The 17,294-nt window shown below is 28.5% G+C and overlaps 1 protein-coding gene across 1 annotated transcript in view; it reads left to right on the top strand.

Moving 5' to 3' along the window:
- Positions 1 to 17,294, top strand: part of pan (transcription factor pangolin) — an 810,214-nt gene that overhangs the window by 764,212 nt on the left and 28,708 nt on the right. Inside the window, exons 10-11 of the mRNA XM_075359090.1 lie at positions 13,073 to 13,161; positions 15,472 to 15,599. Of these exons, the coding sequence (XP_075215205.1) occupies positions 13,073 to 13,161; positions 15,472 to 15,599 (217 nt within the window). The remainder of the gene's footprint in view (positions 1 to 13,072; positions 13,162 to 15,471; positions 15,600 to 17,294) is intronic.

Raw genomic sequence — 17,294 nt, 5'->3', positions numbered from 1 at the left:
AGTATAATGTACTCAGCTCCGACCGCGACATTATATATGTGGCCGTTCTTGTTCCCACCTTCGTGTCACACACACACACACACACACACACACACACACACACACACACACACACACACACACACACACACACACACACATACATACTTACATACATTCATACATACATACACACACACAAACCAGATATCTATCGCACGATGGTTTACCACATGCTCTAATGCCGAATATACTTTATTATTTATATATTTGGTGGGTACAAAGACCTGCTGGTTAGTAAAACGTGATAGCCTACTTGACCTCGCCATTATGACATGAATCACTTTTCTCACGTCAATCCCGTATTTTCCAACCCTATTCTTCATTATCGTATGTTTATTTTATGTTCCAACCGATTTTTTTTTTAATAGTCTTTCTTGAATTATAGTTGTCAAATCAGAAATTTCTTTTTTATCTTGAATAATACGAACATGATTACTGTAAAAAAAAAATTATATCCAAATGATCATTTTGGTAAGAATAAATATTTTTTTTTTCGTTTTTTTTATTTTACTTGTGTAAAGTTATATCGTTTAATAATTTTTATTGAGTTCAATCAATGTGTATAAAATATTTAGAATTTACAGTTTCATATTAGTACCAAATTTCCCCTGTTACTACTTTATGTCTTATTATAATTTTTCATTCTTCCCTTTAAAGCATTCTTTCTCTTTAAATCCTTTAGTAGCATTACGTGACTAACAAACAAAACTCCATTCCTCCAGTTAGTTAAATAAGCGTTATTGAATTAAATAATTACTTTGTATGTTATTTTAAAATATTTAAATTACAATGTACAAGTATTGTAAATTATTTTTTTGTCTAATTTAGTTAGACACCGCGTTTTCTGTATTGTTTTTGTGTACGGAAAACAATCATTTACAGAATGTAAATGTATCTTCCTGTGTGGATTTTATTGAAAAAATCTGTCATATTTTACACAATTCTGCTGATGGACAAGGCTTTTTACTTTCTTGTACGAAGTAAAGGAAGCATTGTAATCGCGAAAAATTTCGGTTTTTAGATTTCAACGGAATTATCCATTTTGACCATCCCTGAATCCATTTTTACTATTTTCGGCGTGACGTATGTACGTATGTATTTCGCGTAACTAAAAAACGATTAGCCGTAGATTATTTTGTATTTAGGACTGTTAATGTCTAGTTGTCCTCCTTTTTTCATTGCAATCGACTGAGCCAAAAATGTGTATACAGTCAGATCTCTATATAAATTTGAATTTTGGATTTTTGTTTAACTTCAGTAATAAGCTCTTGTTGAGAGCTTTTCAACGATATGTCATAAGTATCATTGGTTCTAGAGTTAGGGCCAAATAAAATTTTAATTAATAAAATGTTTGGGTCGTACAAGGGGAATGCACGTCGGTTCGAATCCGACTTCTTACGCATATAATTTTTTAACTTTTTTTTTTAATCTAAATATATTGATTTATTAATAATTATTAACCTCTGATTGTAAAAAAAAAAAAAAAAAAAAAACATTTAATAATAATTCAATAATAGCAATACAAAAAAAATAGATGAAAAACTCAGAAGTTATTAGTGGAATAAAATTTTATATACTTTTCATTTTAATTCAAAAATTTGTACAATCAGAGGTTAATAGAGTTATTAATAAAACAATATATTTAAATTAAAAACAAAGTTAAAATAAAAAATATTCATATGAAGTCGGATTGGAACCGATGTGTACATGGTTACAGATTTGACACGTTCTCACTGACACCACATATCTACTTGAACGACTGGAAACAAAATTAATATATAAACTAATATAAAATGCTGATAAGGACACCATAAAAAAGTGATGCAAAGCAGTGTCCACCACAATGCAGTTGTGTAACGGTCCATTTATTAAAGAATTGGAGGATCGTATCTCGCTTTTATATGAAATAAGTTTAAATGAAGTGCAGCAAAAAATGTGTATATGTAATTTAATAGGCGTACAACGAAGTCATATGGTGTCCACATCAGATTTTTTTCTGTAGGAGAACTTATATGCATATGCGCCTGTTATCGCTGGCTTTTTAATATTTATAAGATAATATTTTAATATTATATCAATAATGTGGAGTTTCCATCTTGGATAAAAATACCCAGTTCTCGGAGGAGGTGTAATGTTCTAGAAGTACATAATATGCCTATTATTTCTAGTGCCCTTAGAGAATTTCTTTGGTTTCTATTTCATTTCGCAGCCTCTCTGTGGATAGATCTTCATTCACTCTTTGTTCATTTCTTGATAATGCGGGTATTTCTTTGGGATCTAATCTTTGGCTCGGTTCTGGGATATAGAGACTTTTAGTTACTGGTTCCTTGGCTTTTGTGTAGCTCTGTCTACGATACGGCCTGCCAGATGATTCTTCTCGGATGTACGAAAAACTCAGCCTGTGACCAAAGTGCTTATCGGATAAAAATTGGTTTTTTAATCTCTCCTAATATCAAACACACGCGCGCACACACACACACACACACACACACACACACACACACACACACATACATACATATATATATATATATATATATATATATATATATAGAGAGAGAGAGAGAGAGAGAGAGAGAGAGAGAGAGAGAGGGAGGGAGAGACACACACACAATACATAGGATTTTATATTCAATTTTATTAGTATTTATTTAATTCTTAAAAAATGCACACAGATGTATTTAATTACAGTTAGTGCAGTTAAACTAAAAATACAGTTACTATAATTTTTAAAGATTCTGAAAATTTTAATAATTTAACGGAGACGTTACTGTACTGAAATAACGATTTCTTTTTTCAATTGTTCGTATATAGTTAATATTATCGACTGGTTAAAAAAATTCTTTTAAATATTAATTCAGTATTTTTAATCTATTTAATTTCTGTTCCAAGTCAATTTTGTAAAAAGCTGACCATAAAGCTATTATAATTTTTTTGGCATTAGTTATTCTTATACAGTTGAAAAATAATATTACATGAAAAAAGTTAAAAAAAAATTATAATAATAATTAATAATAGAAAATAATTGATAATCTGCAGTAATCGTTAATAATTCAAAAAAATCGATTTTTTTGGAAAGGGGGAATTTGGGAGAATATATATTTTTTTAAATAGTAAGATAAGCTTGTACGCATATATGTACTTTTTTATTTTTCTGTTTAGCCTCCGGAACCACCGTAAGGCATTACTTTTGAAGATGATATGTATGAATGTAAATGAAGTGTAGTCTTGTACAATCTCAGGTCGACCATTCCTGAGATGTAAGTTTAATTGAAACCCAACCACCAAAGAACACCGGTATCCACGATCTATTATTCAAATCCGTATAAAAGTAACTGCCTTTACTAGGATTTCAACCTTAGAATTCTTGACTTAGAAATCAGCTGATTTACGATGTCCACCACTAGACCAACCCGGCGGTTTACGCATATATATTGGCTTATATAAAGTGGAGCTATATTTGCAAAAAGTTGAGGAAATTGACTCCAAAAAAACTATTTACTCCACCTTCTGGAGATATTGACCCTAAACCTTTACCCAACAAATTTATCCATATACACGAGTCTCTGTGCCAAATTTTATCAGAATCGGTTTATCCAGTCAAAATTTATTATTCTTCGAACACGCCAACACACGTAAATTCGTACGAACGTCCCCCCCATTTTTTTTGGGGTTCCGGGGTTATGAAACGTCGAGAAATGCAAAAACTTATACTCTTACCTCATTTTTTGACCGATTACTATATTTTCCTTTTTGTAGCATAACTCTAAAGTTATGATGTCAGTAAAGTAAAAAGATGGACGTTTCCATCAGCCTATCGAACATAAGCTGATGAACCTACGATTACTTGTCAAAGTATAGAAAGCTCATTTGACCCGCATGGTAGGAATAAATTGCTGGACTGTGTATGATTTCGTGCTATTTACGACGTCCTGTGGTGGTACGGTATCCCTTTCGTTGTATTATTGACAGTGCTGTTACTTTTTCAGACATCCCACGTAGAATTACTGCGTATCTATGTATTTTCATTTTCTAAACTTTAACTAGTAATTATATACCAACTGTAAAATGCTTCATAACAAGAAGAAATTTATGAAATTCTTTACGCTGCCGTTAAATTAGATCTGTTTGCTTATATGATAGTAATTAAAATGCACTGCTTTATCGCAGGTGGATGTTTATATAATTCTACTCGATGTTAACACTGATTATTAATTTTAATAAGGACCAATTTTTTTATGCATGCTTCTTTACCCATTAAAGAATTCTTAAAAAATTATTTTATTGTATTGAATCTATGGTGTTAATTTACGCAAAAATAAAATCATAGGTAATAAAATAGGAAATAATTGAGAAAATTTTTAATGCGTTTGTTTCTTTGGTGGATTGTAATAAAAGTTATTAAAGATTAAATTAGTAATCGATTTGTGGCTATAATGATTATTATCACGAGTAAAGTATTTACCAGTCCTGTGGCAATTTAATTTGTGCTGTATTGTGGCGTTGTTATTTTTTATTGAAATTTTTACCCTTTATATAAGTAAAATGGAAATTAATATCTCTGTACATTGAACATATTAAGTTTAAAAAAATATTTACAGTCTCATCGTATACATGGTTTCTATCAATTTCAAAATTTTTTCTTGTCCGCTTGTTATTCTTTTAATTTAAAAGAATTATTAATCCGATTTGGATGAAAGCTTTGCTGTTTTATAGATTGATTGTCTGAATGAATGTTAGGCTAGTTTTTTTTAATTTTCTAAAGTATTTTTAAAATATTTCACGGAACCATACTAAAGCGAATACAATTTCGCGGACCTCACTCGCTTCCGATGAAAAAATAATTTCCTGATATCGTTTATTTTGCGTACAATACATAAATAAAACCTAAACAGTTTTAAAACTCTACGCCCAAGGTTTCGTCTCTTCTTTATTGATTATTTTGTTTTCTATCAATCTTCATCGAAGCAAAAATGAAACTTATTTCTTTTTCAATATCTTTTGTGTAACATTTTTTTTTTTTTTTAATTTTGAGTGGTAATTTCATCCTTCTCTTACTGAAAAACACATTTTGATATTTCCTCTTTTATGATGAATTTTGTTAATATTTTGGACGAAGTTGTTCGCATGCATATCTGAGCAATCCAAATGCTTAAAAAAATTTTATTTTGATTATCCTCTTTAATTACCTGCTTCTTCATACTGTGTTTCTATAATTATATAAAAACCTGTGTCATTATCACAGAAGATACGTCGTGCTGGTGACTTAATATTTACTTGTATAGTTTTTTGGTTTTTATATTTTACTTTGTAAAAATTATTGATCTTGTCACTCCGTTCAGTAAAATTTCTTTTCAAAGACATACGTTCTTTTGAAATCGCTGGTACTACTGATATCTTGTATATTTCGTTAACATAGAAGCATTAAAATTATCTTAAAAACATTACACTTATACTGTTATTACATTTTGAAACGTTAATTATGAGTCAAACCTATTTGACGTAATTCTGACCTTTTTGTATTTTTATTCAATGTAGAAATAAATAAAATTATTATTATTATCTGTTTGTTTTTATTAATTTTCAAGAAAACAGGCTCGGACGCCCTCACTATTTCACAGTCAGAACTGATTTTGGACTACATCGCGCTACATACGTTCAATTAACAAGTAGACCACCCTACACACAAGCATCAAATTAAAACTCACTCACCACTGCGGTTGACTGCATAAGCGCGTATGAAAAATATACTAATACAAATTCATAGTAACTTCAAATTGAGGTTACGTTGTCTGTTGTCGACATTAAATTGAGCGTAATTGAAGAACGATTTAACCAGTCATAAAGTTTTTACATGTATATAATATTAGATGTACTACTACAGCATATCTAAATTTGACTGAAATTGATTTAGTAGTTTTGGAGATTTTCAAGCCACAAATTTTATTCATTGGCCTGTATATATATATATATATATCACGTGTAATTTAATCATTTATCTCAACTTTTTCGTTTAAGAACTTGTAGCAGTATTTCTGATGATAATAATAATAAAGAAAGAAATGCAAAGTGTATTGATAATTACCTCAGAAAGAGACTGACTGTTTGGAAAAAGTTAATTTGAAAATTAATCATTTATAATTTTTTTAATTGTAAAGTTCAAAGTCATATGACAATTAGTGTGTAGTTGTAAGAATAAATAAATAATATACACTGCAGTATATAAACATTTCCAGATACATTTTATCGTACTTAGAGGATTTTAAGTGTTAATTTTTCAATTATCCTTTTTTTTTTTTTGTTAAATTTCTTTTAATTTCTTGTGAACTTAAGATGTTATAATCTTTTCTACTGTAAATAAATATGACAATAATAACGTAATGAGAAAATAATTTATTTCTTTATTTAAAAAATTAGTGTTAATAAATATCACTAAATAGTGTATATAAATATAAATAGTGTAAATAAATATACTATACACAATAATGAATGTAAACTTACCAAGCCTTTTATCAAATTTTCAAAATTGTTATTATATTTTCTTAACGTCTGGCACCGTTGGTATTATACAATTTATATAAAAATAGAGTATCCACTTACCAACAATTGTGAGTACTGACTATCCAAGCGCTTTCGGATTATTCCTCCATCATCAGAGATTACTGATTAATTATGAATTTTATAGTCGTGCATTAAAATTTTTATAAATGAGAATTAAAATGAAAATAAAATTTAAAATTATTATGTTCATAACAGTTGATTGTCAATAATTAAAATAAGTCAACGTTAAAAGAAAAACGTCTTGTCAGTAAGATGTTTACAACTGTTATGTCTAACAGTTGTATCCCTGTTCTTGTGCCTATGTTCTTTGATCAGTGGTGGTTCGTAGCTAAAATTAGTGGGGGTGCTGCTCCAGATAATTTTTTCTGGGCCTTTTCAAGGCCACGGTTAAAGTTTTCTGTAAGATAAAAGAACCAAAAAAAATGAATCAAATAGAATAGCTGGAAGCAGGATAATAATCTAATTCTACATTTTATCAAATTTAAAAATCATTAAATTAAATGTTATCGATAACATCAAGTGGAAATAGGGGTGCTGCAGTTCCACAGTGCCTATATGCGAACCGCCATTGTATTTGATGTAGATTAAATGAGGTAGAATGGTGTTAAATTTTATGAAAAATATGTAAAAATGCATTCTTATAATTTAAACATTTACGTGTTGGCAGAGTGGTGAATGTTATTAATATTGAACTAAACACTACAAAATGTTTTCTTGTACATGTTTTCATGTATTATTTTTTCAAAATAATATATTGTAAATACCGCTTGTATTATTACTATAATATTACTTTTTTCTATAAGATCATCACCCCAAAAATATGATTTTCATGCATTTTTATTTAAAATTTAATAAATTATTTTTCTTTCAATGAGATGGTGTCAGAATAGAAACATGTCATTAGAAACCTTGTCGGAAGATCAAAGAATAATATACGTTATCCTAAAAAACAGGAGTTCTATCAAGGTTCCGGGTTCGAATCCTTATCAGATGTGACGTTCATCATACGCTACAATTAAATTAGTATACTGGCATCAGAAAACCAGTTGGTAGTAAAAATTCCCGCCAAATCACTTCCGCGTAATTTCAGAAAAAACTTAATAAAAACATATAAAGATAAAATATCACACGGGAATTAGTTTTAAACATTTACGCTAGAAGTAGAGAGTACATGAGAAATAAATAAATAGTTTTCTCCTGAAATTGCCCAAAATATTGTTTAATGATTTATTTGGTTGTATAAGTTTTTTTAAATTTTTGTTTTGTTAAGAAAATAAATAATCATGCCTAGTTATGTAAATAAGAAAATACGGTAAGTTTTGTAAGTTTGATAATTTTCAGCTTTATCGTGCTGGGGCGAAGTTAAAGTTTAAGGTCGATGAAAATGGCTGGAAAGTTTACCCATCTTAGCGAGATTTTTGTATAACTTTTAATCGACTAATTCTCATTTTTGATTAGGCAGTTTTGTACAATTTCATTTCCGTATAAGTGGAAATTTTATTATTTTTAAGCGAGTTTTTTTATTATAACCTTATAATAACTTATAAATCTTATAAGTTATTATAACCTTTATAAATCTTATACAGATTTTATGTAAAAAAAAAAAAAAAAATAAAAATAATTAAGAAAATTTGATTCTTTTCTTTTAAAAATTATCGGAAATACATTTATTATCCTCGCTGCGATGCCATTAAATTTATTGTTCAAGCTCTAGCTACGAAATATAAAAATTATTACAAATAAATTGTACTGTTTCATGCATGATGCGTACTGTTAATAGTATTTATGGGTGCATTAAGTTTGGGGATCCCTCGCCAGAGGGTGACATATTACGGTGTTCAAAAATATCACTCGTTGCGCATGTCTTTCTTCTTTCATTGTTTGCTGTAGTACAAGTTGAAGTGGTGGGTGTAAGGGCATGATCGATATGTGGAGTCACATGGACAGTTATCACAATTGAAATCAAACTACCTACTATATTCATGTTCATTTATGTCTTATCATTTTTTACGTATCTGATAGAGTTAAATTGTTTCAGTTTCAAAACGTTTTATATTTACATGGAACGTTGTTCGGTGCTATTTCCTCTAATTGATTGTGATTTTCTCGAAATAGCATTATTATTGTTATTGTCGTTATGTACTCGGCAGTTGTCTGACATTAAGGGATGATGCACTGGTCTATCATTATTGACGTTGCATCCTGACCCTACTCACAAAAAAATAACCTCCCCCGCCTACCTTCATCGCTCCTCACCCTACAGACCATTCATCTGGCGCAATCGATTACTAACTGCTTACCTCGAATCGTTCTGAAACACTGTTCGTTATCATGGTAGACAATCTGTTCACCGTATTTATTTGTTTTCATAAACTGCTGTCACGTGCATCTGACCTAGTTAATTTTATTAACGTCCGTGTTTTGTGCTTAGATATTGTATCTACATTTCGATATTTTTGTGTGAATAGATAGTTGATAAATTAAATTTATTAAGTGTATTACATGAATTAAAACTTTTTCGATCGACGCCCGATCGTATATCGATAGTTTGTATCAAATTTACGTCACAGCGTCGCGACGAATGAAATATCTTTTGTTTTGGTAGCGTCGGATCCCTGTTGAATGTCGGAAAAATAATGAGCCTTATGGAATAATAAATCTTTCATTTTTTATTTACATCGTCGTTATTTCACGAAATTTGCCGCGTTGTTGATACGAATTAAATTTATTATTTTTGTTTTATTCGATTGTAATTAAATATATTATTTAAATAAGAAAGGAACCGTTAATGTTGTGATATTTTAATAATGTCATTTAATGAAATTTATTGCTTGCACAGAGATGTGGTAACAAAGAACAGGGAGGTCTGGCTGATGTAACAAGTGTTTTATAATCGTGAATTTTTATTAATGTATTATCATATGAATTAAAAAATTACTGTTTTGAACGGTTGTGTTTATATTAATAAGAAATTATAATTTTTTTAAAGAAAGAGGTTTTATTTTTTAAGACATAAAATATTGTTTTATTTGTGTTATATATTGTGATAAGTAGGGCACATAAATTTTTATATATATGAAAATTTTAAAGATAAGATAAGGGGCTGTGTATGTATCATATTAGATCTTAGCTGATAGTTAACTGTTACAAAACTTTAAAATTTTTCAATTATTATGAAGTGATCAAATGTTACTGTGTTCATTAAAATATTTAATTTAAAAAATGTGATATAATTTTTAATGAAGGTTAATTAAAAATAATAAAAAGATGGAAGATATTACTGATAGTTCGTGGAGTGAACCTTTAAATCTTGTCAAAAAAAAGACAAAACCGGTTGCTGTGGTCGCACCTTCTGCTGTTGTTGATTTTGGTGGTAAAATTTTTGAAATCGAAGAAAAAGAAAAAAGTGATGAAAGTGAAGTGATAAAGGGTGAAGGAGGTAATATTATACCTGTGGAAAATGACAAAGTTATTGAAAGTGACACATCTGAAAAATCAAATAAAGATATAGATGAACGAGAAGGAAATAAAGAATCTGAATCTAAAGTAAATAACGGAGGAGTATATTCCATGTTTCATAGTCTTGCGGCATGCGAACAGAATTTTTTAACCGCATTGTACATGGGTAGTTTAATGAATAATAGAGTCGTACAACCAGGATCATGTGGTAATGTTCCTGTTCCATATCCTTATCCGATTCCAAGTCCAGGATTATTTACTGGACAATGGCCTCCGCCTTCAGTAAGGACAGAAAATTTAACGGAAAACCACCAAACATTTTCACCGTTATTAGCACAACAAAGATTTTGGCAAATGGTAAATTGGGCTGAAGCTCAGAAATCAAACTCTGATCAAAATTTAAAGAATCTTACTTCGGTTACTGAATCTCTTTCTATAACCGTACCTCCTCTTGATCAGGCATTACCTGTTTATGCTTCCACTGATACTCCAGCCTCATCCGCTTTTATTTCAAAAACAAAACCTGCCGTTAGCAATAATATCAGCAACAGCAATAATAATTGCACTAACAACAACAGTAACAATTGCAATAATAACAAGAAAACTAAATCTAATCGGTAATTCTTTTTATTTTGGATTTATTTTAAGTTTTAGTTAGGTATATTAATCTTAAACTTTTTACAGTTTTTATTAATTAGTTTTGTCTTATAACTTTTTTATTACAGTTATCCATAAAAACTATTTAATAAATAAAAATGTTAAAAACTGTGCATAGAATAAAACTGTGATCATTAGTTGCAAAGTTCTTTAAAGTGAATAAGTTGTTCAAGCAAATAAACATAATTGTTCATAATACTGTACCACATTTATTGTCAGCTGATATTTCCTGATTATAATTAAATTGATTAATGTACTCAAAATCCATCTGTTTATTTGCAAAAGTGTATTATATACTGAATTTTTAATGCATAATTTCTAATAAATTTATGAACCAATGTTGGTAATCCGTAATAATGCCAATTGATATTATTAAGTAATGTTAATGCTTTGAACTTGATTGGAGATTAATGTTTAGTTAATTTCTGTTTGTATATTTTTATATAGATACGTATGCATACACATAAAATAATTGAAACATTACTATTTACTCTACTTTATCGATTACCAATAAATAATGTAATTGAATTATCACGTCAGTTAATCAGTGTCTTTTAATTCTTAGATCATTTTGTTTTTTTTATTTTTAATTTAATTCATGCATGTTATTATTACGGTATTAATAACAGTTAAAATTATTTGCTGACTTATTTATTTGGCTGAACAAGCTCTTACTGGTTCACAGCCTACATGTCAACAACTTCCATCAAAGTTTATTCTCACCTGTCTTCTGATATTCATTAATATCGGGTACTTTTTAACTGTTATTCCACTTCTGTTGTGGTCTTCCTAATGTTCTTGTTTAGTAGATTCAAACTTACCCCTAACACAGTTTTAATGAGCTCTAATCCTTGTTTTGTGTCCTAGTCACCTTATCTATAACCACATTATTGTAGTTGTGGTTATGAATAAGTTGTTTGATTCATTAAATTTTTTTTCTCCTTATTCTTGAATATTGAATCAGAGATTTTCTTTAACTCATATTTTCTTTCAATAGATAAAGGTCTTGATTTCATTGTTGTCGTTAATACACCGACAACAAAGGTCTTATGATTGTTTTGTATCAGTTTGATCTTCAACATTAATTTGGAGTGCAGTACTTTATTTAAGTCAACCAAACATTTGTTTATTAAAATTTGTACATGTAAATTATAAATAAATTCTGCATTGAATATGATACAAGGTTAAGCATCAATAAAGTCTGTTGGTTGGTGAGTTCTGTTCGATTCTAAATTGATAGTTTGTTTATTAATACAGATATACCATTTATATGAAATTCTAATTCATCTTTTTAATTTCAAAAACCTTTTGTTTAATTTTTATTAATTTTAAATTTATAGTAGTGCAAAGAAAATTTTTGTATAAAAATTTATATATTGCAGTTTTCTTACAAATGTTTCTTTAGATTTCAATGTATATTTATTTAGAATATATATTTCTTTATTGCAGTATATATCTTTATAGAATGTCAATAGAAATTGTTCTCAAAAGTATAACAAGATCAAAATCTTTACTTGTTTGGAAGGAAAATAAAATAAAATATTTCATTTTACTTCAAACCATGAAGAAATTAATGATTGTAGTATTCTGTATACAAGTTTAATTCATTATATTTTCAATATCATTACACTTAAGTGCATAATGTAAGTGATATCCACTTATATGTAATTTGGCTACATTGAAATAATTAATTTTATTTAAAAAATCAGTTGAATATTCATATTTTAATAATTTTGTGCTATGTTTTTTTAAGGTACGTAATGCTTTTAATTGTTTAACACTATGCGTCCTAATCTATGATTGTGACATATTTAACGCTATTAAAGTACAGAAAGACTTAACTATAGTTGACTTTTCTGAGTGTAATGATATTCACTTTACAGTAAGTTCTTGTGGTGAACAGATTGAATTTGTACGGTGGTATTTCAGTTGGTTGGGTTAGTTGATGTGAACCAGTAAATTGGCTCAATGAAGAAGGTACTGTGGAATTACTTACTCTCGCTTGTAGGGGTTGCTTGTTATTTTTGAGGATATGGTATTTTTGGGATTGTATTATGTCTCTTGTTAGATCACCTGTTACTGTATGTTCATAGTTCAAAACACATACAATTGTTTATTATATAATATTACTCCTAATTCACCGATTGTTATTTTAATTTTGTTTGTTTTGTAAAAATTAAGTAAGTTGAACTTTTAATTGTATATTACAATCATCTAATAATGTTTACAATATTACTGTTTTATTTAAATTATGATTTTTATAATTTTTTATAAAATGATTATTATGAGCTTCCTTGAAGTAAAAAAAAAAAAAATGTATGATTTAATCAAAAATTATTTTTATATTTTTCAGGTCATCGTCAATGGACCGGAAAAATTCTTCGTCAGCGGCCAATGAAGGCTCTAAATCACAAGATTCTGGTCATGCTAGTAATAACCAGGGTAAGACAGTACTTTCTAGTAATGTGTTTAATGTTATTAATAATTGCTATTTCAGATTTGGAAGTTTTAAGTGACAAGTTGGTCTTGAACTAACAAGGTTTTAAATATTTTTGTGAGTATTATGTGGTCATTAAAATAGAAATGTTTTTTGTATGAATTGCCTTTCATGTAGCAGATAAACTCTTTACTTATAATGTTTTTTTATTCTTTTTTTCTTTTTACCCTCTCCCTCCAGAGCTGGACCCACAACTAAGCATAAACTCAGCTCCAAGGAGTCTCATTGCCTCTTTAACTACCTCATCAGGACAAAGTTCCTGCCAGATAGCTGAGACTCAATCTTTTAGACGCCTTGTCTTTAATGAGCGGACCCCAAAGGATCCCCCACCAGGACTAGGTCTTATTTTTCCCCAACAGTACTGCAAAGGAGTCCCCACCTGATCATCGTAAGCAGGAGACTGAGGCCTCCCGGGTGAGGCTGTCCCTCAGAGATACCATGTTGTTCCTATGAAGAGGCAGTCCCAGATGCCGATGGAGCCATTTTACATCCCTGATCCCCGGGCTCATGACCATGTGACTTGCAGGATAAGCATACATGTAAAATTGTGGCCACTTCTGTCTGCGCCAGAACAGAACTTGACCCTGTGGCCTAGATTTTAACATCTGAAGCAAAGGTCGTTGGATGTACGCCACACCACTCGACAGGCCACTCACCCAATTTGAACTCACCCATCAGACAGTAGTTTATCTGCCAGGATGGGTGACACTGCCAATGTAATTACCTGAGTGGAGCCGTAAACCGGCTGCATTGATAGGATGTCAATAGTGATGTCCTGTAAAATAGTACCTTGTAATGTTAAAACTTATCACTTCTACTTTTTTCTTTTCATTTCTGTTTGTACTTTGCTCTTGTTATTACTAGACAACTGATATATTTTAAATGTGATTCTGTTATTCATATGCAGGCTTACACACTATTTGTCTTCTTGTAAGGCTTTGTTCTTATTGAATACAAATGTTTGAAAATGGTGAAATTTAAATCTTAGGCAGGAAAGTCTATATTTATACAATTTGGCCAAAGAAATGGGAAAATTTAAAGTGGAAAAATAAAAACTTAAAATCTTATTTCAATAATTTTATTTACATCAGATTCTAATGTAAATAAAATAAAACCTTATAACCATTACACCTGAAAAACTATTCAGTTAAAGTCTTATTTAAAGTTAACTCAAAAATGTTATCATGATTTTTCAAGTGCTGAAGCTTCAATTCTTGAACAAATTGCATTTTATGTGGGTGAAAATTCAAATCTTTTGACAGTATTCTTCATAAATTTGTTTGCAATAAGTTAAGTGATCTTGAATGAGTTCTAGTTCTGATTTTTCTTTGAAGGTCAAACTAAGGTTTATCTTTTAAGTTAGAGTATACATATCTATGTATACTCTAACTATATGTATACGTAGATGTAATATTTAATAAGATTGCACACGATTAAAAAAAAAATTGATATTCAGTAAAGCTATATGTAATATATTTCCCACCATTGTTTGCTGGCCAAGTCCAAGTTCTATACAGTTGGAAGGAATGATGTGGATTAATACTTTAGTGAGAGAGTGCTTGTGTTATAATAATAATTTTCTGGAATTGTGTTTGTAATCATTGCAACTGTTGTAGTTGTTAGTCATAAGTTTACACATTTTTATAATAATGGGAATATGTGTAAGTACATTATACGGTTGAATACATCACCTGTCCCAACAACTACTCAGAGTGTGGAATCTGACAGTACAGAATCAGTGTCACAGTATCTAACACAGAATCAGTGTCCAGTGTAGTCAATTACACCATATATTTGTTAAATAATCTAGTATTGTAGTATCAGTATATATATATATATTTTTTTTTTTTTTGCTGTGACTTGAAAGAAACTAAGTAAGGATGGAAATAACCAACTCAAATTTCTTGTATAATCTGCTTTTGATGTCACTAAATTATTGTAAATTAACTGATGTGTGTATAATCTGGTTTTATTTACCAAATATGGTTAACCCCACACTTTGAAAACAAAATAATTATGTTTCTGAAGTTTAATTTTGAACTTTCGAATTTTATATTCTGTTAAGCTGCATTGATAATATACTATGGTTAAAATCTTTTTTTTATAAACTAGGATTTTTTAATCTTTTGTAAAGTAAAACACTTTATCATTGACTGAGTTTAATATATGTTAATTTTTTTTTTGTAATGTTTATTATTTATAATTTTCTAACAATTTTATCAGCGCATATTATGATGGTATTGTATTGTTTACAGAAAAGAAACCTCACATTAAAAAACCACTTAATGCATTCATGCTTTATATGAAAGAAATGCGTGCAAAAGTGGTAGCTGAATGCACATTAAAAGAAAGTGCAGCCATCAACCAAATATTAGGAAGAAGGGTAAGATACTATATTTTATGTTTATGAAGTTTTTAAAAATTATTATTTTTACATATATATATATATTTGTTTAAAAATAAAATATGTGATTAAGTTATAAAACAACAATTTAAGGTAATGAAGCATTTATTTAATATAATTATCTTGTAAGATAATTATGCTTGACAATTCAGTTTTCAGTTTAGATTTTTACCCGTCATTTGTTTTACAAATATTATTCCAAATCAACAGTTTATAAACTACTACAGTACTTTTTGTTTACTTTTTGTAAGCTTTTTGTTTACTTCAATAAAAAAAATTCAATCTTGTTAACTATGACTTTGTTACTCATAAATTTGCATTTTCTGGTGCTAATACTAGACTTTATCCAACATCAAAACAAACTTCAAAGTTATGAATTAAATGCTAAATTGGAACAATATTGTTGAAAAAATTTCATCAATTAATTTATGCTGCTTTTTTCTTCATTTAAGTACTCTTAAAAATATTTTCATTTAAAAATTATTTCAAACAACTTTCTACTGAAATCTTTGTATTGTTAATTCACAAAATAATTATTTCTATATCTTTAATTTATAATATCAAATATTGTTTTATCTATGAACAAAACTGTCATAATTTGTAAAGAATTTCTGCTAGCAGATAGAAATCCTTTGTGTAATTGATTTATGGAAATTTAATTATTACCTCTCGTATGAAAACTGATTTTAATGGGGTGTAACTATTCCTTTATTATGTTATCCTACCAATGTTTAAAAGGGAATTTACCATACAGAGGTTTTGTTTTTTATCATGTATTACTATATTTATTTATATATGTAATATTGCTTTTAATCTCAGTAGTTATTGTAACGGTGATATTTTTTTTATACAATAAATCTTGTTCTGTGATAAACATGTCATTTAGAATTCTGCTATGATGCATTCATTTATAATTATAGAATGTCTTAAAATTTAGACATTTGATTCATTTTGGAATAAACTATATCTGCGCTGTACTGCAGCTTTATTTATGAACTTCTTTGTAGATTTCATCATTGTTATGGAAGTCTTAAATCTGTGAAAAATTATAAAAGTAATTATAAACATTGATTTTTACTTGTTTCTAATATGTTGAAAGACATTTTTTTAAAAATTACCCAAGTAATTATTTTTTTGAAATATTTGCAAAATTGTTGTATTATGCTACATATTTATATTTAGGCTTTAAATACTGTTGTGTGTAGATTATTATGTACAATGCTTTAAATTAAATATAAAATTATCCATGTTATAATTTAAATTATGCAATTATATTCTGTTTTTACTTATAAGTTATAGAACAAAAAAAGTTACTGTTTGCATATCCAAATATTGTTGATATTTTATAACATGTAATTTTGATATATTTTAATTTCATTGTATTACACACCTTTTATATTATAAACATACCTATTATAAATATACCTGTGTTCTCAAACTGGATATTGAATTTTTAAATTGTGAAATTAATGTTCAATAAAGAAAAAAGTTATGAATTTTCCTGTATTTTGATCTTTTTGATAATACTACAGAATCTAACTGTGCATTTTTTTTGTTCATTTATAATTTAAATTTATTAATTAAAACAAGATTGTTTTCTAAATTTGTTATTAAGAAATACATACGTACTTTTATTATTATATTTCAAATAACTATTTATTATTTATTTTATTT

Source organism: Lycorma delicatula, chromosome 3 (genome assembly GCF_047948215.1).
Source record: "Lycorma delicatula isolate Av1 chromosome 3, ASM4794821v1, whole genome shotgun sequence".
Classification (NCBI taxonomy): domain Eukaryota; kingdom Metazoa; phylum Arthropoda; class Insecta; order Hemiptera; family Fulgoridae; genus Lycorma; species Lycorma delicatula.
This window is presented reverse-complemented; position numbering and strand designations above follow the sequence as displayed.